Source organism: Lutjanus erythropterus, chromosome 5, assembly GCF_056507025.1.
Source record: "Lutjanus erythropterus isolate fLutEry1 chromosome 5, fLutEry1.hap2, whole genome shotgun sequence".
Classification (NCBI taxonomy): Eukaryota; Metazoa; Chordata; class Actinopteri; order Lutjaniformes; family Lutjanidae; genus Lutjanus; species Lutjanus erythropterus.
Window position 1 is genome coordinate 18,796,028 of NC_139321.1, and position 24,825 is coordinate 18,820,852.

Below are 24,825 nucleotides of genomic sequence, written 5' to 3' on the forward strand. Positions count from 1 at the left end.
TACATAATGCCTGAATATGCAGGACTGACCATTTGAACGGCCACAAACGTTAAGTGATGCTCACTTAGTCATGATGACGACACTGGGAGTTCAACAGAATATACAATATATAGCATTTTTTGCCCTGTGCTTTTAGATATACCTATGAAGTCAGTCATTAAGAACTCAGAAATCATAATTATTGAAATACCTTATTGCATTAATTAATGAATTCCTCTTACAGTAAGTCATGCATGAGATGCTGTTAATTCTTGTACATTCCTGATAGTTAATGAAGTAAATTAATGAATTCACACTTTATGCATGAAGTCATGTAGAAATTCATGATAATTCATGCACCCTCATTATAAAGTGTTACTGCATCGTTGTGTGTCAGTGTTCAGTTCCTCCAGTGTGGTTAAAGAAGTGGTGGTCAGTGAAACAGCTGCTCTTCAAACTGGCCTGAATAAAATCCTTCAGCCTCTGACTCCACGGTGGAGATATCCTGGTTACCTGCACTAAATCGTCAAAATAGTTTTTCTTGTGCAGCCTAAAGGGAAAAACTTACATTTCGTTGTGCATTTCTATGCTGTGGAATGAAAAACTAAATGAACCAAGAACTTTAGAACAGTAGAGCACATACGAGTTTACCTTTCTGTATTATGTTGGGATCCTGCAGGTGAGCTTCTCCTGGCAGCAGACAATGTTCAATTAGTTTTTCACTGAACATTTACATTACCTGTGAAACACTCCCACTCTGAACTATACTGGAGTGTAAGTGTGCAGTCCACACTCGGTACAAGCATTAATCACCTCTTAGGACAAATATTAAATCTAGAGATTAAAAAGGAAGTGGGCATTAACGTTTCAACACCTCTGTGTCTTCATCAGAGTCTGAGTGGACAAAGACATGAAGCAAACAGTCAGCCAGGTGTGCAAATTGTCATTAGATAATTAGTTGAACAGGGCTTCAAATCTATTGGATAATGAATCCAAGAGTGGGAGGTTCCACACACAACACACCTACACACATGACACTGTTAAAAACACACTAGTGTTGATATTTTAGTCTGTTTTAGTTGTTTTAGTGCTATTTTAGTCCTGAAAACACAACGACCTCAGGCCATAAAAACAAAATGTTTTTCAAGGTTTTTCAGTAATTCTGATTCAGGTCCTTCAGCACACAGCGATGAATGTGCAGAAAAACAATTAGTCATACTCAAGATTATCCTTGGACAAAATGCAGGTCCAGTCATCACGCACAAACACACATGGACCTGATTATATGATCCCCACCAGGCATAAGAATAATAAACATGAGCATCAATGCCTCTTCATGTTTGTTGTGTTAACAAATTTGACCAAACTGACAAAGACTAAAACTAAAGACATTTCCTGTATATTTTTATTTCTTTCATTAGTTTTGTAAGTACACAATATCATTTTAGTTAGTTTTCTTTTTTTATGGCAAAGTCTACTTTTTTAACTTTATTTTGGTTAACTTAATGTTTTTTCCCACCTAGGTTTAGTTTTTACTTAAGTTTAAACGACTATAGGGAACTTTCATATTGTCTTGATTTTGGCGGCTCCTGACAGGGTTTCTGCAGGTTTCAACAAGCTGAATCCGATTGTAGTAAATTAAATATAATAACCTTGGAAGAAGGTTCGAATGAGCAGTAGTGAGACTGTTGGATGTGAGACACAGAAGAGAAACCTCACAGAACAAATCATTTTTAATTGCACTCAACAACATACACTCAAAGACTCTCTCCAAACACAGACACTCAGAAACACCTTGTGGTATACAGTCGCCTTTGTTCCAGCACAGAAACACCACCTCTGTGCTGAAAAGCTTTTAGGAAAGAGGAGGAGAGGGGGGGGGGGCCTACGGTCTGTACAAGGCCAAGACAACAGTGGCTTAGTGCAATTATCTGGAGCGTGATGATCAGCCATGCTATGCTGTTTACAACTGCAGACACAAAGGCGTGATGAAAACGTGACATTAAACTTGACAGAAAAGAACTGCACGCACTGAGAAGCAACTATATAAACATACATGTATAATCATCTGGTCATTGAGGTTACTTGTGGCAGTCATAAAGTATTCATAGGTAAACTAACACACTTTCAGGGTTCCTTGAACAATATTCTTGTTTTCAGAGTACAAATTCAATACTTTATAAATTGGTTGTGAGATATAGTGCATTTGTCAGTTGGCTTTGAGTTCACAAAATCTGGGCTGGAGGTGTTTGATACAAAACTATGTAAAATACTCGTTTATCAAAGGTAAACAATGCAGCTTTCAGGCAGCCGTCATCGCGGTAACGCTGCTCAAACTTGTACAGCCACCGTGAAATGAAATGTAAATTCATCTGTCCGTACGTTTGATTAATGATGGCAGCAGTGAAGGTGGAAAATGAGTTGGACCACTTGTTTGTGCGTCCGTTTGTATGACTCTGTGCGTGGGGAGTGTGTGTGTGTGTGTGTGTGTGTGTGCGTGCGTTTGTGTCCTTTACAGCTTCTCGAAGCCGATGGAGCAGAGGAGGAAGATGGCGTAGAGCAGAAGAAGACAGAGTCCCAGCCTGCGGTCCAGCCTCCAGCAGTTCAGATGGACACACAGGACCTGAGGAGTGATGGACACAAAGAGACACAGAGGGCTTCATTTCCTGTTGCACTGCCCTGAACACAATTCAAGTCTGAGAGCAGTGAGAGGCTCTCAGGCCTCGACAGGAAGAAGATGAGATGAAAATAATAGGTTAAGAAAAACAGGCAGCTGATGTTGGTGCAGATTTTCTTCACACTTTATTTAAAAGTGTTGTTATATAAGCAACATGTCACTCTCTCCAAACCAACCAGACTCCAGAGACAAAATCAGTAACTTCACCTCACAGAGTTGCTGGTCTACCGCTGCCACAATTTGTTAGTTTGTGTCACTGTGGGACTGAATCTGAACTATCCTTTTTTCACACAAACTAACTAATTTGAGGCAGCAGTAGATCAGCAACTCCAGTGCTCTGTGAGGTAAAATGTTTGCCTGTGGAGTCTGGTTGGTTTGAAGAGAGCGACAGTGGAGATCTACTCACTGTTAGTGTGACTGAGGCCAACAGCAGAATCACTGAGTACACCAGGCCTTTGCTGTTGATGGTCACCTACAAAAAAGAGACGACAAAGCCTTAATGTCGCTTTAAAATCACTCAATGATAAACTCAGTGTCTTTCAAAGGTCATTTAGTTAATTTGAGATGTTGTTCTATAGTTAAATGACTACATTCGCACATACTTTTAACACAAAGACGTGTGATGGGTTCTTTGAAATGCTGACAACATTTACAGTAAAGATTTGTTTTATGGAAATATTTTTAAAGTATTTTTTTGGGTCACAGTCTATATCAGTGGATAGTCAAGAGAGGGAGATGAGGAATGGGATGCAATAAAGGTTCCCTTCCACAATCGAACCGGGGACGTTTCAGTAGTTATCGTTTGAATTAACTAAGTACCATCAAGGCCGGAGAGTCAGCAGGCTTTTTTTTAGAAGTACTGCCATAATAATACAGGAAGATAAGAATGTAATAGCCTTAACAGGGTAAAGCTGTTTTAGTTAGTATTGTAACTGTGTTTTTAGGATCACGGGTTTAGATATTAGGCAGAGTTGGTGTTACCACTGATCCATAGCTGACTATGAGGGTCCTCAGTGCCCAGGGGAAGCCCAGGCCCAGCAGCACATCAAAGATATTACTGCCGATGGAGTTGGACACAGCCATGTCGCCCATCCCTGCAACATTTGACATGTAAACAAAAACAAATTCATATGAAAATATGTTGCAAATTACACTTGACATCCAGTCAAACAGCTTGAGTCTCTGCAAATGTTCGCATCCTCATCACACACACAGATACTCAGGTGTTTTATCATGATGTCACACAAATGCAGATGTTATATAAAAGCATTTTGAGTTAGGTTTACAAAACCTCTTACCAGTTTCTTGCAGAACTTCCAACCCCTGACAACACCATCCCCTGATGAAATGCAGTTGAAAGCTCCAGAGAAAGCTACTTAATGGACCTTCAGGTCAAGAATAGTCCTTCATGCTAAATATTCTGATTTAGTTTCGTAAAATACCAAAATGTGCAAAACAGCTAGGTGGTAGGGCTGCCAGTGTTTTCTCTGCAGCACTACAGTTCCTCATTATGATTCTGTTTGTCCTTATTCTCTGATTTAGATATACCTACTGTGATTTTACTGCAATTTTGATTAACTGTACAGCCCTACTAGGTGGTATAAATGGTTTAAATCAACAGTGTAAGTATGTGTGGAGCCTACACACACACACACACACACACACACACACACACACACACACACACACACACACACACACACACACACCTTGTCGTGCGACGATGAGGCTGGCCATACAGTCAGGGACACTGGTGCCAGCTGCCAGAAAAGTGATGCCCATGATGACATCTGGGATTCCAAGTGTGTAGCTGATTATGGTCACCTGGACAGAAATACAGAAGAAATAGGCTGTGTATGTGTGTGTGTGTGCGAGTGCGAGTGTGTTTGTAAGGGCGCTGGTGCATCAGCGTATTTCGTACCATCCAGACCATGAGGTAGGAGAATAGAGCGATCCAGAGCGTGGAGGACAGGAAGGTGAGCAGGTACCAGCGCTCCCAGCGTGGAAGGTTACAGTCAGGGATGGTGCAGTGAAGCAGGACGCTGACGGGCCAAGAGAGCAGCCACTTCAGACGCACACACCAGCCATCTGAGGAAATGATTACAACATACACAAACAGACACAAACACACACACACATATACACACAAGAGCACCCACAGGGATCATTACAGATTCATCTGAACTTTTAAATTATTCATGTGGAACGGCCTGTGTGTGTCTGTGAGTCTTCATCCTCTTTTAATTAGCTTCGTTATAAATAAATCCATCCAGAACCCTGGAAAACATTTGAAGTGGGGGAAAAAACACAAAGAACAAGCAGTTATTTTGGCTACAGATGCATCAGCAACAAAGCAACTCCTAACCCTGTGTCAGATTGACATTTTAATCACAGCATTACCAAAAATCGTTCAAACAAAAAAGCAAGTTATTGGCCGCTTGAAGGAATCTCTGGAGGTCAAAAGATGACATCATGTCAGGAAGTCAGCTGCATAAATGAAGCTTGAGTCTAAATCTTTCATGGGTCTTTCCTGAGTTTGACACGTCTACTGAATAACAGTCACATGTTACTCTGAGTTATGGTGGATAAAAAACCTCTTGTGGTGAGAGCAAAAGATCCAAACAGCTGTCGGTTTGACCTATTTAGCTTTTAATTAGATATTTGACACATGAAACATAGTTTGTTGGTTTGATGTTTCAAAGGGTTCATTCAGATTTACTGTTTTTGCCAAAGTAATCTGATTGGTCTGGAGAGCATCATATTTGACTTATATGACAGTGGTTTCCTGTTGGAAAAAGCTGTCTGACGTCAAGGTAAAACAATGAAAATATTCATGCTGTTTGTGTAAGGGCTGTGTGCAATCTGTTGATGGTAGCCTGTGTATGTATTTGTATGTATTATGGAGAAAACTGTTGCGTTTGACAGTTTTATATGTGTTGTATGTATGTATTCTGTATTTTTAACAGCAGATACTGCATGTGTCCAAAACAAATTTCCTTCCGGACAATAAAGTTTGTCTGATCTAATCTAATCTAAACTAATCTTAAAATAGTGTGCAGATGGAACCTTTCTTAGGTGGCTAAAATATGTTTTGCTGCTGACCCTGTCCACAGCAGTATTCCTGCTGCGTCATCATTTTGGGGAATTGTCAACCACCAAACCCCACTTTGAATTATCAGTACTACTAGACATTGACCCTTTAATGTCTCTTTGCTAATGTTATTCCCCAAATTTAAAACTTAAGCATCATATTCCTCCAACAGACATGCTGTGACATGACATGGAAACTCTGGAACTTAATTTGCATTTTTGCCAAATAAAGTCTGTCACAGCAGAGTCATGGCAGAGCCATTCAACACATCAGCTCAACATCTGTCACTGGTCCTCAGGAAGGCAAATAAGATTTGTTTCTCAAATCAGATCTTTAAGACAGACCGTCTGCACTTACTTGCAAATGATCAGATTGGATTTGTGTGCCCAGAGATCCCCAACCTATCTGCATGCGTTGCTGTGGTAACGAGGTAGGCGTCTCTAACTACATAGGCTAGTGACACAGTTTTCCACTGCGGCAGGTTCCTTCCAGCTTTGCCTGTAAAGACGCTTCCTCCCAAAATGCCAGCAGACAATTTATTTCAGCATCTATCAGACTGTCATTCTCTGTGTTGACCTCCATATTGCCCTGCTAGGGGCAGCATGATTCTGCTCAGCCACTCTGATACACTTACATCTGCCAATTGATTAGTTGTCAGAAATGTCAGTTTACTGTTATAGATGAGTAAAGAAACCAGAAAATATTCTCATTTGAGAAGATGAAATCAGAAAATTTGGGGATTTAAAGAAATCACTCAGAACGATGAATCGATGATCAAAATATTTGTTGATTAATTTAATAGTTGATTAATAATCAATAAATTGTTGCAGCTCTACTCAAAAGCCATGCTGAAATCATATTTGAGCAGCCAGAGCAGCTTGGCTTGGTTACGATTTGCAAAAATCTTACTTCAAGCGTTTTTCTTTTTTTTCTTTTTTTTTCTTTCCATACATCAGAACAAGGAGTAAGGTCATAGTTTACTTCTTGAGCTTAGTTCTTTCTGTTCCATGGTTGCTGGAACTATTTGAACAAAAAGGACTACAAGTCATCAGGTAAACTTCAGTATAACTTTAGATTTACTGTAGCCGTAAGTCTAAGGGGGCCATCTCTTTATTTCAGTTGTCATGTGAGCATGTGTTCTGTTTTGGAACTGTGTTTATGTATTCATGTAAAGAACCAGTGTGTAGGATTTAGTGGCATCTATTAGTGATTTTACAGATTACAAACACCTTGTCTCCACCACCTTGAAATTCATTCAGTCATTCATGGTCAGTCACTCATGTGGGTGTATTGTTTTGATGTGAATTTTTCACACTAGACATTTAAATGAGATTCAGTCTAACAGTTAATCAGAAAAGCACGACTTCTGTGGCCTCTGAGAATGACTTCAACCAGTAAAAGATATTTCTTTAAGAACATAACGTGTGAAATTAATGCAAGAATGATGCTAAAACCCATTTCTGCCTCTTTACCTGGGTGTCTGGTTTCTTTAACCACTCACCTGGCAGGACGAAGGGCTTGAAAGGAACGTTCTCCTCGTCTCCTTCCTCCTGCTCTTCCTCCTCCTCCTCTTCCTCTTTGGGCTGTGCTCCCCCACCTCTGTCTCCCCCCGTCTCTTTACCCCTCTCCCTCTCTCCCTCCAGCGGCTGCAGGTCTCCCTCGGCCACCGTCCCATTCTCCCTCCCCCACGGCCCGTTCGCACCCAAACCTTCCTCCCCTGAAGTTCCCCCCTCCTCCGGGCCAACCCGAGCTCGAATCAGCCTCTGCCTCTGTGGGTGGAGGGAGGAAAGTGGGGGAGAAGTCAGAGAAAAGAAGAGAAGGAAATGAAAAAAAAAGAAGAAAACAAGATGGCATGAGAAACACCGCTGTGAGTGGTACGGTAACGGCTTCATCAGACGGTCGCTAACAACATGAGGAGTGATCGGGCAGCCAGGCACATTCACCAGAGGGGGTTTGGAAAGCATTGATCAGGGGCATGACACAAAGAAGGGGCAGCACTGGCAGTCGCACTTTAATTTGGCACTGCAAGAGGCAAGCACACATGCAGGAGAGCAGAGAGAGTGAGGAAGCAGATCTGGGAGATCAAGTTGCTTTTGTGGTTGGGATAATATTATGCATTAGGCACCAGTCTGTGTGTGTGTGTGTGTGTGTGTGTGTGTGTGTGTGTGTGTTTCTTTGAGTGCTTATCAGATGGCAGCCATCTAATGACAGAAAACAGGATGTTGTAGCACAGATTTATCTCCCCCATCATTCTGTCTACCTGCAAACCCTCTGTACCAACACTGCACTGTGAGAAGAATCTTACTATTGATAAATCAGTACCAAATTTAACACATCAATGTGGCAACTAAGGACAGAATTTCAACCTCTAAACTCAAAGGCACATTTCTTCCGGCACAAATGGAGCTAATAAATATCTCATAATGGCAAACTGAGGGGGAGGACTGAAAGAAACATAGAAAGAAACAAAATTCTCAACGGGGCTGAAGGAAAACTTGGTCTTAATTTTAAGAAACCTTGGCAGAGAGAATACCAGTGACGCCTTCTGAAGGTCACATTTGCTGTATCTCTGTTTCTTTGAAATGCAAAAAAGCAAAAAAGCAGAAAGTGGACACATTTCAGCTGGTGCCTTCCCCAGTGTGCATGTTTAGTGACTGTCACAGTTTTAAACAGGTAAGTAGAGTTAGGCGTATGGAGTTAATATTTTCCACTAATAAAAAAATAAATGTGGTCACTTACGACAGTTCTGAGAACTTTTGTTTAGAGCATATTAATAAATAGAAAATCAAACAAATAAAATAATATTTCTATGATTCCCATCACAACAAAAAGGTTTTTATTTGACGCACTAAAATACTCAAATAGCTACCACAACATTTTTTCCCCCAATGTCTCTACGTTGCTATAAAGCCACACATTTTCCTTGTTTTCTGCTGTATGTGTTCCATTTCTATGGAACTTGGTACTAATTATGCACACCAGACACTACTTTTCTGTTAAAGAAATTAAACTGTGACAAGCTTGCACACTGAGGAAGACAGCTTCAGGTGGAATTTTCAGTCTTTGCAAGCTTAAATGCACGTGAAGCCAGTTGTTCAAACTTAACCCATTGTTGTGTGTGAAGATTTAAATATCACTTAAGTCGAAACTGGCTGCACCACTAGTGCCAAACCAAACTAGTTCTAACATAGAGATTATCTCTTACTAAAATATTTGGACCCAGTAACCATGGCGTAACTGTTATGAAGCCACCTCAATGAACTGGCACAACTAATGTTGGCTTACTAAGATATTTAAAGAGTATGAACTGCCAGGTGTAACTGTTACATACCCAACTAAACTAAGCGATAAAGCTAACGTTAGCTTGCTATTTACAGAATAAAATCTGCCAGATGAAACTGTTATGTAGCCAACTGAACCAACTGACACAACTGCTGAAATGTTAGCTTGTTATGGTCTATTTACAGTGAAAAATTAAAACTGCCAGGTGTAACTGTTATGAACTGTTGTGATGCTTGAGTGACTTCCTTAAGTTTTAAGGGTGCAACACAATTGAGTAAATAATGATTTTGGAGCTAGGTAGGTTAGTAGTTACTAAGGACTTAGGGAGGGGTTTACAACACAAATTTAGGAATAGCTGGTGCAACCCAGTGCAGGTACACAAGAGTAAGCATGGTGATCCGTATGTTTACGGTAATGTTACCAATATGTCCCTGTTAATTTGACAGTTACATATTGCTTTATATAATGCTAATACCCACCAAACTAGCCGAAAAACCCAGGGGAACTTGACGTTATGTGAAGAATGTGAGCGCGTGCAGTGTACCTCGTTGATGACCATGCGTCCTGCCATGCGCAAGCGGGTGAAGGGGGGGAAATGCGGGGTGATGAGAAGACGGAGGCTTGCCTCTGAGAAGGAGAGCTGGTGGGGGTGCAGGTTCAGCATCTCATCCACCATCACCACCCCCGAATCCTGGCCGGCCACCACGCATGAATCTGGGGAAAGTGCAGGGAGGTTAGCAGGAGATAAGGATAAAGAGGATAAGATAAAGAGGACAGAATGATGGAGAAACAAAAAGTGGAGAAAAAAATCTTGTCCATCAACGTGGTCTAGTTCTACTTAAGCCTGTTGGGAATCGGCACTGGGACAGAAATGGGTCTGACTGGCAGCCTAAACTGTGTCACTAGATCTGTTGAACGCTGCTCACAGATGAAGGGAATGATGTGATGTTTGGATGGACGCATGCACACGTACAAACACGAGCTCCTGCACCTGGCTTCAGCGGAACCATGTCGTTATCACAGTCCCCAACACTACCAACCGCAGTCGTCCGTCGCAGGCTGCTCAGACACGGCTGACCGAGCCTGCTGCAGTGTCTCTCTACCAGGCTGTACAGAGATCTGTTGAACCTACAACACAAAGATATTGTGTCTTCACTGGGTCAGGATCGTGTGGTGGCTTCATACCAACAGGATGGAAATGTGAGAGGAAGAAAAAGACTCACTTCATGATGATTATGTAGATTCCGTACATCGAGATCAGGATGATGGTCTCCCACCTGAAACATGCACACAAACGCCAACACAGACTCTTTAAGTCTGATTCATCATAATGACGATGAGCTATCTTGCAAACTGATCTGATATTCAAACAACAGAGGCTGCTGAATTGTAAAAAAAATGTTTTGTTACAGTCTTACCACATAACTTTTTCATCATAGATCACCTGCAAATAAAATTAAAACATACTTTAATTACACTTAAAAAGGAACTTTTTACATGTCTTATGAAAGGAACAAAAAAAAATTGATTTGCTAATATCGGCCAAAATATCGACTACTTTGCTCATCACAGATTTACTGTATTTGCATTCATGTCCAGAACAAAATCTTAACAGTAAATTGTCGAATTTTGTGCCCTACATTTTTATTTTCCAAGCTAAGTTACTGTAGCTTTTATACTGTATTTCACAAGACTTCCTGGAAAAATGGCAGACACTACTGTGAATGCGTCCCCTTTTGTGGGACTTAAAACTGAAGATCTCATAGACTGAATTCTATGTCAAGTTAAGCAAATCTTTGTTTTATCGACATGTCTAAGAAATATTTTCTGACCGTGCCTGAACCTGAGCATCTGTGATATCTGCATAAATTAACTGATTAACTATCAGATAACACAACCTGTCAATAGACAACAGTTGATGTAAGCCAGGCTGAGACTGAGTCAGAGACGACAGTCTGATACTGCTGCACTGTAACATTATGACTGAACTCCAGCAGCCTCCCACTCAAGCTAATGGTAGCTCTCCATCAGTAGGGACAATTAATGTTCTCTGCTCAGACATTCTCACTGCTCTCCTTTTGGGACCATTTCCTTTCAAGGAAGGATGAAGAACCAGAGGTCACTATGGATTTAAATACTTATTTGTCTTACAACCTTCTATGCAGAAGATTTTTATAATTTTTCAATCACTCCCATTATATGAAACTGCGAGTTTTCCCCAGAAAAGGCAGAGGCCTTGCCAACTTGTGCTGGATGACATATTGCTTGTCTGATGCATAGCAAGCTAGCTTCTTCTTAGCTGAAGGTCCAAAGTGAGCCTGGCCACCAGTGCATGTATAATTGATCTATGCATGCTGACGTCGATCAATGAATAGGTGAAAAGATGACCCATCACACAACAGCCCCTAATTTATCTATAGAAGCATTAATGCATAAAGAAATGGAAAAAGAAAATACAGAAATAAATATGTTTAGGGAAATACATAGAGGTAAAATGAAAAGGGAAATAACACATAAATAACCACAAATGTAAATGCATAATTTAAGAAAATACTGAATTAACAAATAAAATGGAAATTAAATGAGAAAGTAAATTAAGACGAGGAATAATACAAAACTGAATAAATGCAGATCCAAATTAAGTCAGAAATTGTAATTCAGGTTACATTTTATAGATTTATTGATGCCTATATTTCTTTTTAATATTACTTTTGGTGCATTTCTTTCATATGAAATTATTTATTATTGAGTCATTTTTAACTTTGTTGTTATGGCCCTCCATACAATTTCTACCAAGAATATAGTACATAAAAGCAAAAGAGTTTATTTTTTACTTGTAAAATGTCCTGCTCAGTAAAAATGTTGGTTGCTTATGCTTTATGGAAAATTATTTTGTTTCTGATATGTGTTTATGTAAAACAGATTCTCAACAATAATATTCTGTGGAGTGAGTTCTTTCTCTCTAAGTCTGTGGTCGTATAAATATTTCTCTTTATTTACTCTTTCAGTTGTGGCTGGTGTAAAACAAATTGATTTCTTTGCTCCAATGGTTCAGCCAACGCAAAATTAATCTCCTGACAAACAAAAGAGCCCAGTGTGAACACTTTGTTTCACTGGGGGATTTCTCACCAGGATCAGCACCACTATGGACAGGATGTAGAAAACGGCATCACGAAACAAAGGCCACCAGCTCAGAGAGATGGGCTGCAGAGAGAAGACACACATAGCACAAGTACATGTGGTTAAACCAAGTTTTTATTTTGTCATTTTGTCTTCCTTTAGTTCAGAAAATGTTCAGCTAGTCCTTTTAGCTTCAGGCCTGAACACAGCGTACAAACCTGTCCTGCAAAGATGCCACAGATGCCAATGATAACCAGGACGTTAAAGACAGCTGATCCCACGATTGTTCCCACACCCACATCTCCCTTTGTGATAAACACCCCTAAAAACACACAACAGGTCAGAGTGAGCCATAAATCATCAGCAGAGATTAATTTAATATGACAATCTGTAGTAAATGATGGATTATATCTCCCTACCGCTCATAAAAGTGAGCAAAGTTAGACATAGAAATATTGCATCTTCGGTTCATAAGCGCAGGGGCTGGGCAGATGTATTTTATCTTATACCTCTGATTGTGGAATATTTATTACATATTGCCTTAAGTCACTCCAACACTTATCAAAGCCAGACTTTTTCCTTTGTGAATAAAATAGATTATTTCAGAAGCAATATATGAAGACATGTCTGTAAGCCACATGGATTTAAAAGCAAAGTTTTCATTTTTACAAGTCACAGTAATGCATCAGCATGTTTCAAGGCAATTTTAATAAATCGTACATCGTATCCAGGATAAATCCCCAGGAGGGATCTTTTTTCTCACAATTCAAAAACATGTGCAATGGTTTCATCCTCTGTTTTTATATCTGGGGCAGAGCTTCTGATTACTGTGACTAACAAGCCTTCTTCTGTCCAAGTTTCACTGTAAAAACTCTCATCTCGTTGATGTACGGCGGCATATTAAGGCCACTGTAGATAAAACTAGAACTACCGCCTTGTTGTATGCCTCTGCCAACCAGACAAGTTGCATTTAACATTCATGGAAACATTCAGGAATTTAAAAAAAGGTACTGAGTGTATTTTTATCACTATATTGACACTGTTGCATGATTCCAGTGAGAAACCTGCTGTCTCAATATATGGACATAAAATGTCATCACCTCATCATGTTATCCTATTTGTGTGTCTGTTTGCTACATTTGTGTGAAATTTGGTCATAATTAGTGTAAATATGTGGGCAAAAACATGTTTTATGAGGTTACTGTGTCTTTGACCTTTTCTAATCAGTTCATCCTTTGGTCCAAATGGACGTTTGTACCAAATTTCTTAAGATACAACATTTCTCCAGTCCCAATTTCCAGGATTAAAACTGTAAATTTGTGAGAAAAAAAAATGGATGTTGTTTGAGAATGAAGTCACAATTTTTTCGTAAGCATCAGGAACCACAATGCAACAGACAGATACAGGGAAATCACTACGGGCAATTCAAATGAGATTTGTGATACAGGACACAGAACAACAGGTCATCAAATAAACTGATCCTCAAGTGTTTCTTTATTGCTAAACCCAATTGAAAAATATGATGTGATTATCCACTGCAGGCATGACAAACAGCAACTGGCGGCATCTGTGGTGTGATGAGGCTGAGCTGAGGATTTTCTGGCTTGAATCTCAGAGAATTTGTTCTTCTTGCAAATTTATGACTTATAATCTCAGAGAATACTGTTTTCCTCAGATTTTCTTCTTGCATTTTTTATGATGGGAATCTATGATGTTTTATTCACTAGAATATTATATATATACTATTTTTAAAATAACTGCTGCATGTAAAAAAAAACAAAACAGAAAAAATGCTTGTGAGAACATCTGAGCGACAGAAATCATTTGTAGGTGACCTGTCAAACCATCAAGCGAAATGAAAAGTACCAGTCAGTGCCTTACACACCTACACACACATGACTTCTCTCAGTACTAATCATGTGAAGATACATATGATTGCAGATAAGTGGAGCACAGATGAAGCAATCACTAGACCAACCCATAAAAGTGAGTGATTGATTTGATGATCATCATACTGACCAATCAAAGAGGTGAAGAGCTCGGGGGCGGAGCTCCCAGCTGCCATGAAGGTTGCCCCAGCAACATCCTGACTGAGCTGAAGATTCTGAAGGACAATTAGGGGTTTAACCAGATCAGGATAAGGATAAAGCTGGTAATATTTTACATTATATTTTCAATTACAATTACTATCAACAGATCCCAAATCATTGTATTGATCCTACAGACAAGTGCTGTATTAAAACCTGACCTATAGCTACAGAGCTTGCTGTCCAGAGACATTTAAAACACATAAATTAGCCACACTGTTGCACCCGCTGAAATGTCCTATTTATCACGATGAACAAGGCCACTATAGTTTAATTTAAGTCAATTCCACAGGCTACCACCAGTGCCAATTGTGTTTTAATCTGCGACTGAAAATAGTCCCCAACAAATGTACAATTTAGACCTGTTTGATTATTATTTGCTAAAAATTACATTGCCCCCATGTTTTTGAAAAAATTTTGAGCCTTAAAAATACATTTCTAAGTAGTTAAAAAATGTGCTTGGGGGCAGAGAAAGGGAAGTCAGAAACAGACTAATACATTGCTAGTTTATGTGTTTTTGGGGGAAATATAGACAGTAAGACAAATAAAGAAAAACCCCATCCTATAAAAGTTTGGTGGTAAATAAAATAAACAGATGCTTTAGAGAACACAAAGAGAACACCAACTTTTAACTTGTAGACTCAAAAACAATACTATATTTCTAACATAATGTTATTTTTAACCACATTAGAAGTGTCTTCGGTTCATACCTCTGATACTTTCTCCAGTGACGGGACAAAGTAAACATCACACACGATGGCCAGTGCATGAAACATGTAAATAGCCTGTGAAATACACACGGGACACATTATTGGCCACGTGGCTTATACATGTGTTCAATGCAACAAAATGAAGCTTCTGTCAATTCAAATTTGTGTTTGTGGCAGGTGATACTCACACAGAAAACATGAAGGAGAACGGCTCCATGTCTCCTCTGCTCCAGAGTAAAGATGTCTTCAGGAAAATCACCCATACCTGGAAAAGAGACGGACAGAGAATCACCTCAAGATGTATGAAGGGAGGGAAATTCTGAAATGACTAGTGCATTAATTGATTAGTTTTTGCACAGAAAAGTCAAAGTATTCCCATAATTCCCTCAATTTGTTGCTCGCTCTCCACTGGCTCCCTGTCACTTTTAGGATTGATTCTAACATTTTAAAAGGTCTTCTGGCCGTTCCAAAGGCAAAGCTGAAAATTAAAGGTGATCATGTTTTCAGTGCTGGTGCTCCTCGACTTTAGAACGGCCTCAGAAACCAGGCTGTCTTCACAGATCAGCCACTTCTTAAGACTTTTAGGACACATTAATACCACAGTTTAATACAATTTAATGTCAATTTTGAAAGAGAACCTAATTTCACATGTGAAAATATAGGCGTACTCTGAGTGAATACAAAAATTGTCCTTATTAATATCAACCGCTACAACTGTCCTACAGCCAGAATCTGAAATGAGGCTATATTAACACCAATTCCTATGCTGACAGTCATTAAAGTCAAGAGTCAATTTCAGGCCCTTCCCTAACAGAATTAAATAGTTTTTGATGTCACTGGTGTGATGGTGTGCACACGCAAACAAATGGTATGGCAGGGCTTTAGGAGACTTGGATTATGTCAGACAAGCATTATGGAGGTGTTTTATGTTTTTTGGGGAGGTTGTTTTTTCAGTTGGAAAATGCCCACCATTCAATTATACCCCTTTTCTATACACATGTGCTGAGATGATTCGACATGTCAGCTCAGTATCACGGCACAGATTTGCATTTCCATTACAACTGGGCTACCTACTTGAAGGTTTGTCTTTTAACTGAAGACAAGCACTTTAGGTTGAGTCGAGTAGCAGTGGATGAAAACTGAACTTCCAGTAAATTCTTAACAATAAAAGTCCTGTTTTACTTTTTAAAAAACTTTTATCATAAAGCAGCAAAACAAGGATTTTTTTTCAGGAGCCATAACTTGAAATGATTCTTGTACGGCCAAAAGCGAACATGACAGTAAAATATATTAGATGAAAGTTAAAACAGCAACACAGGAGATAAACTAAACTTCAAACCACAGAGATAATCTTGTAAAGAACTGAGAGCTGACCACGCAGACACTTTTCGTCTTTCTCTCTGCTGTCCTGCACACACATGATCTGAGTATCACAACACTGGTCGAGGGGTAGAAAGAGGGTCGTCACAGGTTGGCGGTTGGTGAGACGTCACGGCAGCCTCTGAGGCGGGTCAGCCTCGCTTTGGCCCACTCCAGAGAAGGTGCATCTCATTTCAACTCAGCGCGGACAGTGAAAAAGCCCCATTAAATTGTTTTTGGAGATTCTGCAGCACTGTTTTCTAGTGAAACTAAAAGTGAAAACCTAATCCTGACCTTCAATCAGCATGAGAAAGAGTAGATAATGACTGAAATTTCATGTTTGGATGAACTAGCCCTTTGATCTCTGATGCCATATCATGGTCATTTAATGATTTAGTACAGTGAGTACAATACATATTTCACCTGTAATTGAGAAAAATAAACAGCAGATTAATCAATAATGAAAATAATCCTTGTTTGCAGCCCAAACATCCAGTCACTTGTGTGTGCATGTGTGAGATGTGTTTTTGTGTGACTTTGTTGGATGTGTGTCCAGTTGTATCCCCTAGCAACGAGGACTGAGACAGCTTGAGGTTAAAGTAGCGCCACAGTCATGTGGCTAAACCAGTTCAGTTGCATAATAATTGAGTTTTTCGCTCCTCTTGTGACTTCATGCTGACTATAGCCAGGTTTTTATTCTGACATTCTTTTCCAGCTCTTTCCAAAAGCTAAGTGATTCCTACAAAGTCAATCTTCACAGGCATCTCATTTGGCCGAGTTAGTCGGTGCGTCAACCTCTTTCCAAATGTGAGGGAGTGTTTTGCTCAAACAAATACCAAGACTTCACTGTGCCATATCATGAGGCAGCATAAACAAAAGGTTAATCTGGAAAGCTGCCTCCCAAGTGATGTTCTCCAAAAGGTTTTCTCATTTAGTTGTGAGTCTGCATTTATAAAAACTCCACTGAAGATGAAGGTCACAAACAAACGTGTGACAGAAGTGGACAAGATCCTGCACAAAGGCAACATTGTGCAGTTAACTTGCAGCACCATAACTGTTATGGTGTGATATTATGACAGCCTGTCACATGATTTTGTTTGGACACCCTGATCAAAAAGTGTATTTTTATCACCAAGAACAAGATGAAGCTCTTGAACATAGAAATATGGTAATCACAAGAAAATGTCTTGGAGGCCTTGAAGTTAATCTGTACTGTATTTCCCAGAGGCAGCAAGTTTTATAAAGCTCAATATATGTAGCTGAATCTCGGTAATTGGCTACAAAATCTCTTCATCTCACATCAGACCAGAAGATGCTGTCAGTATTTCTCTCTCACTGTTTCAAACAGCCAAACAGATCCAAGCACACGCAGGCGATGAGAGAACTGCTGATGAGAGGCTACTAATCAGCAGGTCATGACGACAGGGCAGCCACTTTGAACAGCTCCAGATGCACACGCCATCCAACCACAAATTCAGCATTCAGTTTCCTAGCAACCGGGTCTCCTCAAAGGCCTAACTGTGTTTAAACATCAAGATGTGCAGAGTTTGAAAAAATGAAGGATGAGGTGCAGAGGTGGATCAGTGAACCCAGGAGATAGACTTGGATTAAACACATTAACAGAGATGGGGGGGCAAACCATCTCACACACAAAACACACACACACACACACACGCAGGTGCTGCAAAGATCATCACAGTCAATTTAGATTCATTACTGCATGAATATCAAAAAGCAAGCTTAAATCTAGACCTGTGAATAGTTAAAAGTGAACATATATTTTCTCTTTTTGTAGGGTAAGACAGAAGAAATGTTCTCATGTTTCTCACACATACACATGTAAAATGTCTCACCAGAGGTCTGGTTGTCGTCTTTTTGCTGGATGATCCCTCTCTTCGACAAGGAGATGTCATGATCCACAATGGGTCCATGGGGACCTAAAAAGAGGGACTGACATTATAAATCTATACACTGCTGACAAAATATATGAGTTACTATGCTTTACATAAGAGTGTTTGTGAAATACAGTAAGTTTAGCATAAAATGAACTACTTAAAAAGTCCATGGTGCGATATTAATTACCATATTAAAAACAAAACAGGCAGGCATTAAGAATAACTGTATAAAATAGTCTAGTCTTCTCACTGATGATCTTGTTTACTTATGTAGGTCATATAGAGGCATCAGTATTAAATTGATACTGTTTCATAACCAGTTAAAACTCATTGCAGTAGTTTTAATAAAATAAAGGTAACCAGCAATCTTTTAAATCAAGAATGTTTGAATTATTTATGTGCAATTACAAAACAAAAATAATTCAGCAATTAGTAGCAGTGGATAAAGGAAAATAAGTCTTTTAAGCTTTGAAAATCACTGTAGTACAGCTTTTAAAACCAGGATCGTGATATAACATTACTCAAAATCCAAAGATGATATTTAGTATATCTATATTACATTATTAGCATATTATCAATATATTGCCCAGCCCTACAGTACATCAGTCAGTAGCCATCCTTTTATAAAATAAAATACGGAAATAATAAAATTAACCAGGTCTCCTTCATCTTACTGGACCGTGACAAAAAATACCATGAATATCACGGTAGATATGTCACAGTCCAGTGCGATAAAGACTTCTTGCACTATCACAATATTTATTATATTGATACATCCCTAACATTAACCTAACTTTATTTTGTCTTTTGTGTAGCTATATCCTTATTTTAAGATTGTTATGATCTATTATTAACAGCATTAGAATTTTATACTGCAATCTAACAGTTTAATAATATAAGTTTTATTGTTATAAACAACATAAGTTACAGATGAGTTTTGTGGAGATGAAATGATGACAGTTCCATGTTATTTTTTTCCTTGAGAAGCACCTGTAACATCACTGAAGTGAAAGATCCAGGCGGCTGCGAGCAGACCGACTGCACAGACGCAGAACCGCGGGAGGAGGCGCGTCTGCCTCGGTCTCCTCGGCACCTTCATTCCGCCAGCTGCTCGCTGGTTCTCCGCTCAGAACATGTCGCCGCCGCCGCTGTCTCTCCACCTTACACCGGTCCTCCGCTCTCAGACTGGATCAGACTGGCCTGTTGCTCTCCCTTTTCCCTGATTTATCGCCTTTGAGCTGTTTTAGCTTTGGGCTCCATCCACGGTGCAGCGGGATGTTTGATAGGTTCGGCCTGTCATCAGCTCCTCAGCATCCAGCAGCACCAGGCAGTCCGTCAGTCAGCATCCACATCCACCAGCTCCCAGTCCAGCCAAGACGATCAATCACCGGCCAGCCTGCACCTTTATACAAAATATCTCTCGCTCCAGACGGTCCTCCTCACATCCCTCCTGACATAAATCTGATCCCCTCTTTATGATCTTCTGTCTAGGAGGAGGAGGAGGTGTTTTCCTGGAGTCACAGACAAGACCACCAGGGAGCGCCTTCAGATGGGTGGGGCGACTGGAGAGAGACTGGCAGCACGGGGGGGCATGGAGGCACTTTGACTGGTGCAAAATAATGTGAAAAATTAGTAACGAGAGACATCCTGGCGATAATAATGGCTTAACCTTTTCCTTATGTGTGTGGGGGTATAAGTACTGGTTTTAGTGGCAGACTGGACTGCTCTGAGCTGTTTCTGGAAAATGTCATGTTGCTCTCACTGTGCTCAAAAATAAAAGGCTCAATTTTGATGGTCACTATAAATCTGATGAGACACTTTTCAACAGCAGGACATATGACAGGCCAGAAAAAGAAAAACGGATCAGTTTCATGACATCTAAAGTTTTTTATAACTGGTGATATTTTTCACGTTCTAACAATTCGTTTAATGTTATTACAACATATTTATCACGTTATTAGAGGAAAACTTTCTTGTGATTACAATTTAACAGTTATCTTGATATAAGGTGAAACATAGTAAATTAGTAAGAGTGAGGGTCTTGAATAATCTTGAAGGGGATTATTTCACTATAATGGCCTGCTAACTGTCCATTATCCCATTCATTACATGGTTACTTGACATAAAAATCAGTAATTTGATGCAAAATATTGATTTCTAAATTATTTCACTGATTAAAAACTGTTGCTACCCCAGAGTCTGTGAACAGAACTGCGTCTATAGCAACATTCTGTTCCCCATAGCAACGGTCTGCTAAACAGAAATAACAGACAATAATCAATAACCGACCAATCAGAATCAGGTATTTAAAGACGCGATGTAATACACACAGGTTTTCACTGCAAACACAAGAGGTCCTTGAGCATAAGGTCATAAATGTACACAAAAAAATTTAGGCTGATTGCTACAGTAGTATGCGAGATTAGCTGGGGACAAGTTCCAGACCTGTTGGTCACTCACACACAGGCACACACATGACCCATCGCATGATCTCCTTTAGGTGATAAGAATTACAACAAATAAAAACCGTCATACATATGGGACATATGTGCATACTACTTCAGAGTTGAAATAAAAATGTAAATATGTCAGCAAGATTTTGTTAGACATGTTAACTTTTTTCATGTGATATATATCTGGCTGGTTGGCTCTGCTCTGTTCAAGTGTCCCAGTAAAGTCATGACAGTGTGACAGTGAGCCAACATGCACACTACCAGGACCCTGAAACTGAATTAATATATCATTTATTAACCTGTGCTTTTACTATGGTTACAATGTAATATCTTCACTGAAAATGGACATTAAATGTTTTATTAGTTTGTTTCAGGTTATTAAATGTATTTTTTCACACTATGGTCATTGTTATTGAAGTGACCTAAACTACCCAAATTCTAAAAAGAGTGCAAATTCTGCAAAGATGATGTAATATTTTGGAAAAGATGGAAAACATTAAAAAATAATAAGCCAATCAGTCTTACATTCAGCTGGGTAGAAAGCATATTCAGCTACAGATACCTCCAGAATTCATCAGATAAATGGAGTAAGCATGTTTGCAAGACAATTTGATCAAATTGGCGGTAAGGTCCCATAATGTACACTGCAGTAGGGCTGAAACATCAGGCGTGCACCATTCCACCAAGTGCTGATGGAAAAACAGCTTCCTGCACAGCCTCCTGCACAGCTTCCTGCACAGCTTCCTGAAGCAACAAAGGCCATGATGGTGAGAATGAAGATGAACAGCATAAATAGTCCTCTGTGGATGGCTGTCTCCAATATACCTGCACACCTTCGACAACAGAGAAACCAGAGGGACAATAATGAATGAGTAAATGTAGATAATAGATAATAATACAATACATAAGTAATACAGGATATAGTTTCATGCATCCCATACTACAGTCTGCAAGAGCTGTTTCATGATGTGAAACTTAAGTACCTTTGAGTCTGAGGGTCAAAAGTGAGATTCTGAGGGTCTGGCAGCTCCTCAGCCTCAGTTTCCTCCTGCAGACACAGTAACACATCACTTATCACCTCATGTATATGTCTACAGTCATTAAGCTGCTTTCTGTCAGACAGGGTGTCAGTATGAGCTTTGTGGTGGCACACTCTAGTGGTCATTTGTGGAAATACAGGAGGTACAATCATTTTGGAGGCCGTGAAGAGAGGCTTCTCTCATTTTGCTTACCTCACTGATATAAATAGGGTGGACAAAATAATAGAAACACCCATCAAATGTCTAAAACACAGGAGGAGGAAGTCATACATGTCTAAGATCTGTAAAGTCGGACAAGCTGGTTTTCACCTCGGCTGAGGAGACTAGCAGCTTAATTTCATCTGCGAGGGACAGAGGGGGACTGAGTGGTCCTTCTTTTTCTCCCATCAGGTCATTTAGAATAGCACTGGAAACCAACAGGAGACACAGTACAGTATGAGTGCAAACAGATGATTCATCTAAAGCACAAGGATTTTGTGTGTCTGGGTTACAATGAGGCCTCATCCTGTCTGTCCTCCAACTGATTCCTCAGCTCCTGATTTGTCAGCCTGAGGTCCTGGACCAGAGAAACATGATTAGACAACAAAACACACTTTCAGCAGATCATAACATGAAAACTTTGACTTTATTTTATTTGTGTGTAAATATAAGTTTTTTATAATTATCTTCCTTAACTGAATAGAAATGGATCATTTTTACCTTTATGATGTTGGAACACTCTTCTACCGTTTCCTCCAGCTGGTTTAACTGCAAGTTTTTCTATCACAAAAACACATTAAAAAGGTGACATTCAGATAATGAAAGACAAACACTTGTCAAGATGTTAACACTTAACTCCAATGGGAAAGACAAACATTCCTGAGAAAATCTGGACTTTTTGTCCAGTAACTGCCTTGCCCTTATGTCTCCCACCTGATGAATAACCTCGTCCCTATGCTGCAGCCCTAACTGAGCCTCTTCATATCCACACTGAGGAAAAATTTGACATAACAAATCAGGAGATGTTTGATGATGTAAAATGCTGAAAGTAAACACTGGAAAAATAAATGGAGGAAAGTAATTAAACATCTCCCAGCTGAATCCATGTTGTTACCTCAAGGGTTTCAAGTGCAACCCTGAACTTCTTCAAGCTGATCTTGTCCTTGTCTCTCTCCTGTTGGAGGCTCTTGAGCTGAAAAAGTCAGAATAACATTTAAATGTGCAAAGTGTCAAAATTCTGGATCACTTCTGACTGTAGTATATGTTGACATTTTACAGTAACAGACTTCATACCTCTGCAGTTAGTTTCTTGTTTTGTTCCTTCATCATGGTGGATTCCTTCTCCTGCACAAAAATACAACATAAAGGGTGAAGTGGAAATATCTAAAATGACAACCACCTGCCTATTTGACTGAAGTTTAATGACCGAGTGGCTACCATGTCTCTTTATTAATTTATATCTTGTACCATTATTGTAGCAGAGAGGGGAACAGAATGCAGTTTCACTAACTGTGAATGTCCTTGCTGAAAAATAGGGTAAAGCAGGTGAATGTGAATGTTATTAAACCTCATAACCAGTCTGAAACTAGTCCTCCACAGAATGGGTGTTAAAGTGCTTCACAGTAATAAAACCCTAGCTGGCATTACTCTTTCTGCTATCTTTTGACAATACATTTTAAAAACTGCAATGAAATACATAATTTAAAAGTCAGAAATATTGAATTTTGGAGAGGAGTTCTCTCATTTCTTGGCAAAAGTTGTACAAAAGTGCCTAAAAAGTTGAATCCTTGACATATACAACAGTATTATTGCCTGGGTTTACAAGAGAGATTAGACTACAGCAACAGACACAATTTAACAAAAAATTATGTTGAAGCAAAGAACAGGAATATGGCAGTTTCTGGAAAATGACAAAAATGTTGGTTCAAGTTACTAGCAGCTCTGTGCAAACTGAAATTGAAGCCCTCCTGTGACAATTGTGGGATATTGAAGAGTGGTGGGAAAAAGAACAAAATCATGGTTTGGGTAAAATAAATCACTAGGCTCCACAGGGAAAAAAACACAGTCTCCCATGTGAAAGTCTTGTGTTTGACCTATGTCTTGTGTTGTCCTGGTAACAAGGACTTTGTTACGCTTCATGCTAAGTTTGTCCTGTTTACTGTTAGTTATTTTAACCCAAACCATGACCACCTTTTCCTAAACCTAACAAAGGTTTTGGGCCTAAACCTGACCAACCGGCAACCATTTCACATAGCAACATACACTACAGTTTCCTAAATTTAAATCACTGTTATAGTTTGGTAAAATCGGCAATATCACATCATATCCACATGGACACATTTATATTTATTAAGTCTAAGTATCTTTTTGAAAACACCAGTAATACATTGTGTTACAGTAACATTCCTGGTCACCCACCAATTTCTGAATCTTCTCTTCACTGTCTCTCTTCACACTGAGGTCATCAGCGAGGATGGACCTGCAAGGCTCTGCTTCAACACAGTGTGTTTCACTGATGATCTTCTCCAGGCTGCAGAACACACAAACACATCTAAAAGCTGAACAAAAATGCTAAACAGCAATTCTGTACTTCACAGCTAAAGGTAGAAACCTCTAGAGGTAATGTGTGGTACAGGAGATAAGAAGAGAGAAAATTATGTTTACTGTTTTGTGTTGGAGGTAAGCCAACAACATACCTTAGAAAAAGACTGACTGTTTCAAAGGCAACAGTGAGATCATGTAGAATTACAGATGATTAATACACTGGTAGTTCAGAGACAATCAAGTGTGACTAGTTACTCTTTCACTTGTTTCCTGAGGGTGGCGTTCTCTGAGCGCAGCATTGCCAGCTCCTCATCTGCAGCATCCAGCCAGTGTCTCATTTCAGCATTCAGGTCCCTCAGCTGGTTTTGACTGTAATCCAGCTCTGCAATTTTCTCAAGCATCTCCTTTGGTGTCCTACATACACAAATAGAAAGAGAGAAAAAACTTCACATATTCCTGCTATGCAACTCAACCAAATAATTACTTGTGGTTTTGTTCACTGAACACAACTCACATGTTTTCCTCTATCATGTCCATCCTGCTGGCTTACTCTCTTCTTGTGCTTGTGATCGCGAACAGTCCACCAAAGTTTAACCATAAGGATTGACA

General features: G+C 39.5%; 2 protein-coding genes across 3 annotated transcripts; both read right to left on the reverse strand.

The window, feature by feature from the left end:
- Nucleotides 1-1,694: 1,694 nt before the first annotated feature.
- Nucleotides 1,695-19,780, reverse strand: slc24a6a (solute carrier family 24 member 6a). 2 transcript variants are annotated; one of them, XM_084719028.1, is made up of 17 exons: nt 19,191-19,780; nt 18,159-18,242; nt 15,135-15,211; nt 14,947-15,021; nt 14,169-14,253; nt 12,368-12,471; nt 12,159-12,233; nt 10,448-10,473; nt 10,253-10,306; nt 10,021-10,157; nt 9,655-9,743; nt 7,249-7,516; nt 4,578-4,744; nt 4,366-4,480; nt 3,638-3,750; nt 3,063-3,128; nt 1,695-2,602 (listed from the first exon to the last, which is right to left on the reverse strand). In XM_084719028.1, the coding sequence occupies exons 1-17, from the start codon at nt 19,297-19,299 to the stop codon at nt 2,492-2,494; spliced, it is 1,755 nt and encodes a 584-aa protein (XP_084575154.1). In that variant the 5' UTR covers nt 19,300-19,780; the 3' UTR covers nt 1,695-2,491. The 2 variants fall into 2 exon arrangements, with proteins under 2 accessions (XP_084575154.1, XP_084575153.1); XM_084719027.1 differs by having other exon boundaries at nt 9,574-9,743; nt 15,135-15,238.
- Nucleotides 19,781-21,157: 1,377 nt separating this feature from the next.
- Nucleotides 21,158-24,825, reverse strand: LOC146326706 (uncharacterized). Its single transcript, XM_084718393.1, has 11 exons — nt 24,731-24,825; nt 24,472-24,630; nt 24,091-24,202; nt 22,966-23,016; nt 22,787-22,864; nt 22,606-22,662; nt 22,393-22,452; nt 22,185-22,249; nt 21,964-22,099; nt 21,637-21,701; nt 21,158-21,486 (listed from the first exon to the last, which is right to left on the reverse strand). The coding sequence occupies exons 1-11, from the start codon at nt 24,751-24,753 to the stop codon at nt 21,267-21,269; spliced, it is 1,026 nt and encodes a 341-aa protein (XP_084574519.1). The 5' UTR covers nt 24,754-24,825; the 3' UTR covers nt 21,158-21,266.

Coding starts and splice junctions, on each gene's coding strand:
- LOC146326706 (XM_084718393.1), bottom strand. CDS start 24,753: ATGGACATGATAGAGGAAAACAT. Junction 24,203..24,471: donor CTCAGGAAACAAGTGAAAGA/GTAACTAGTCAC, acceptor TGTGTTCTGCAG/CCTGGAGAAGATCATCAGTG. Junction 23,017..24,090: donor AAGAGAAGATTCAGAAATTG/GTGGGTGACCAG, acceptor ATTTTTGTGCAG/GAGAAGGAATCCACCATGAT.
- slc24a6a (XM_084719027.1), bottom strand. CDS start 19,299: ATGAAGGTGCCGAGGAGACCGAGGCAGACGCGCCTCCTCCCGCGGTTC. Junction 3,751..4,365: donor CCTCATCGTCGCACGACAAG/GTGTGTGTGTGT, acceptor CAAATGTTGCAG/GGATGGGCGACATGGCTGTG. Junction 2,603..3,062: donor TGGCCTCAGTCACACTAACA/GTGAGTAGATCT, acceptor ATCACTCCTCAG/GTCCTGTGTGTCCATCTGAA.